This window comes from Centroberyx affinis, unplaced genomic scaffold (assembly GCF_046629955.1).
Source record: "Centroberyx affinis isolate AG114_WGS23_722 - 3 ecotype Tasmania unplaced genomic scaffold, CSIRO-AGI_Caff_v1 ptg007582l_1, whole genome shotgun sequence".
Taxonomy (NCBI): domain Eukaryota; kingdom Metazoa; phylum Chordata; class Actinopteri; order Beryciformes; family Berycidae; genus Centroberyx; species Centroberyx affinis.
Window position 1 is genome coordinate 11,143 of NW_027283826.1, and position 2,462 is coordinate 13,604.

Here is a 2,462-nt window from a genome sequence, read left to right on the forward strand (position 1 = left end):
AAATACCAGACAGAAAAAGAGAGCAGTTTTAAGCTTATAAACTCCCAAAGAAAAATACAGCTATTCTGTTAAGTGCAGCTAGGTTGTTTCACCAGAATCTGAGCAACAGGCAGGTTCTAACAATGCTAGGGGCAACAATTATTCTTATAACTTTCAAACTGCATTTATTATGCACATCTTCCACTTATACATTAAATAACTTAAATTCAACTCAATTCATTTCACACAAATATTTTAGGGAGCAAAGTAATATTAAAGAAATATTTCCTTTAAATATTTCATATATTTAATTTCCCGTCCATTAGAGCCACTTTATTGTTATAAAACATCTTGAAAATCCTCTGTCTGACCTCTTTAATTTGCAGACCGTAGATAGCGGGGTTCAGCGCCGGAGGCACCACATGGAACATGATGGACGCCAGTTTCCCATGGTCCGACCACTGAGGGTACCGATGCAGGACCAGGGGGGTGAAACACGAAACCAACATGATCATGTACACGGCTAGGTGTGTGGCGCAGGTCTGCAGCGCCCGGCTGTTCAGCACCCTGCTCCTACTGCTCACGCACACCATGGCGATCCTCAGGTAGGTGAGCGCCACGCTGCCGATGGAGGAGCCCAGGATGACCACGGCGCTGCCCAGGCCGTAGATGTGGTTCCACAGGAGGTTCTGGCACGAGAGCTTGAACAAAGAGGCGTTGTCACAGAACGGGTTGAGTATAATCCTCCTGCAGCGCGACAGGCGGATCGTGAGGCCGAGGAGGATCGCTACTGAGGCGAAGGCCACGGCCCAGGCGGACACGGTCAGCCTCAGCACCATCCTGTTGGTCATGATGGTGGCGTACTGCAGCGGGTTGCAGATGGCCATATACCGGTCGAAGGCCATGATCATGAGTACTGTGTGAGAGGTGCCTGCGTGAAAATGAGAACAGAACGCCTGAATGACACAGTCGATGTAATGAATGTACCGGTCTGCGCTCGCTACGAAAACGTCACTCAGCAAACGAGGAATAATGGCTGTGGCCCCAAAAACATCATTAATACTCATGTTGCAGAAGAGCAGATACATGGGCTGGTGGAGGCTCCTCTCCATGGAGATCAGGACCACCAGGCCGATGTTGGACACCATGATGAAGATGTAGATGAGGAGGAGGAGGATGAAGGCAGGGAAGGAGGACTGGGGCGTGACCTTTAACCCCTCCAGCAGCAGCAGATCTGCATTGAAACTCTGGTTCTCCATACTGAGAGTTCATGAAACCTGGTGAAGAGACAGAAAATATGTCTTTGCATTTAATACCAAAAAAGATGATAATTGGTGAGCTTGGAGCTATACGTTTCTATGTGAATTTTATTTTATTGACTAAGTAGCTTATTTGATTATTGGAGACATTTTGGTTTTATACAGAATTTACGAATCGTTTATATTGTATGAAACGTAATATTTGTATATTACTGGTCTGTTGTTATTTTTATTGTTATATTGACTCTTTGACACTGTGCTTCACCTGCTGGTCTTGCCCACAATGGAAATAAGTTTTGGACTTTCTTGTGTTTTATCCTTGATTGTTTTTTAACCATTTGCATTACATTATATTGTATATATGTAACTTGTTTTAAAATGGTAAAATAAAAAATAAAAAATAATAAAAAAAAATCTGGGTGGAGTGCAGTTCTGAGAAATTGAGCATCAAAGATTTGACATCCCAGCTGGCAAAACTATCACGTACTTTCTATCTTTTTAAATATTTAACCCCAAAAGGTTTTAAAATCTGCTCTTGTCTGTCTTGTGTTTTTCGTTATGCTTGTCCTACATCATTTTGTTCACCATTCTTTTTTTATCGTCTTTTCATCTTTTATCGGCTTTTTATTGTCTCTTTATCGGCTTTTTATCATCTTTTTATCGTCTTTCTATTGTCTTTTTATGTCTTTTATCTTTTATCTTAACTCTATCTTAATTTTATCTTACTTTTATTCTATTATTTTATTTATTTTAGTTTTCATCCTACGATTGTTTTATTGCCTTTTAAATTCATAATTTTAGTATTCTACTTTTATTTTGTCTGTCAAAGCACTTTGTAAACTCTGTTTTTAAAGGTGCTATATAAATAAAGTTATTATTATTATTATTTATTTTTGGTTATTTAGATCTAGTTAGGCTCATTCTCTGTAAAGTCCTCTGAGACATGCTTGTGATAAAGGGCTATATAAATAAACAAACTTGAACTTAAAAAACAATAACCACCATGCAAGTATAAAGTAAAATAAAGTCAATAAGCCGATCACAGAGAATGAAAATCAAATAATTCCCTTGACAACTTCACCAGAGGAGAGCCTGAAGTGAACCTGAGAGCCTAGTGAAGTTACAGAGGGACTTTGAGTTATGTGGATACTCAATTTTGAAAAAAAAAAAAAGGTAAAATAGAACCTTATGATTCCAAGCTGACAAATTATGTTTCTACAGCAC

The 2,462-nt window shown here is 39.2% G+C and overlaps 1 protein-coding gene across 1 annotated transcript; it reads right to left on the reverse strand.

Annotated features, from left to right (window-relative positions):
* Positions 1 to 278: 278 nt before the first annotated feature.
* Positions 279 to 1,238, reverse strand: LOC139639707 (olfactory receptor 52D1-like). Its single transcript, XM_071513854.1, has one exon. It carries the CDS (start codon positions 1,236 to 1,238, stop codon positions 279 to 281), a length of 960 nt encoding a protein of 319 aa, XP_071369955.1.
* Positions 1,239 to 2,462: the final 1,224 nt, after the last annotated feature.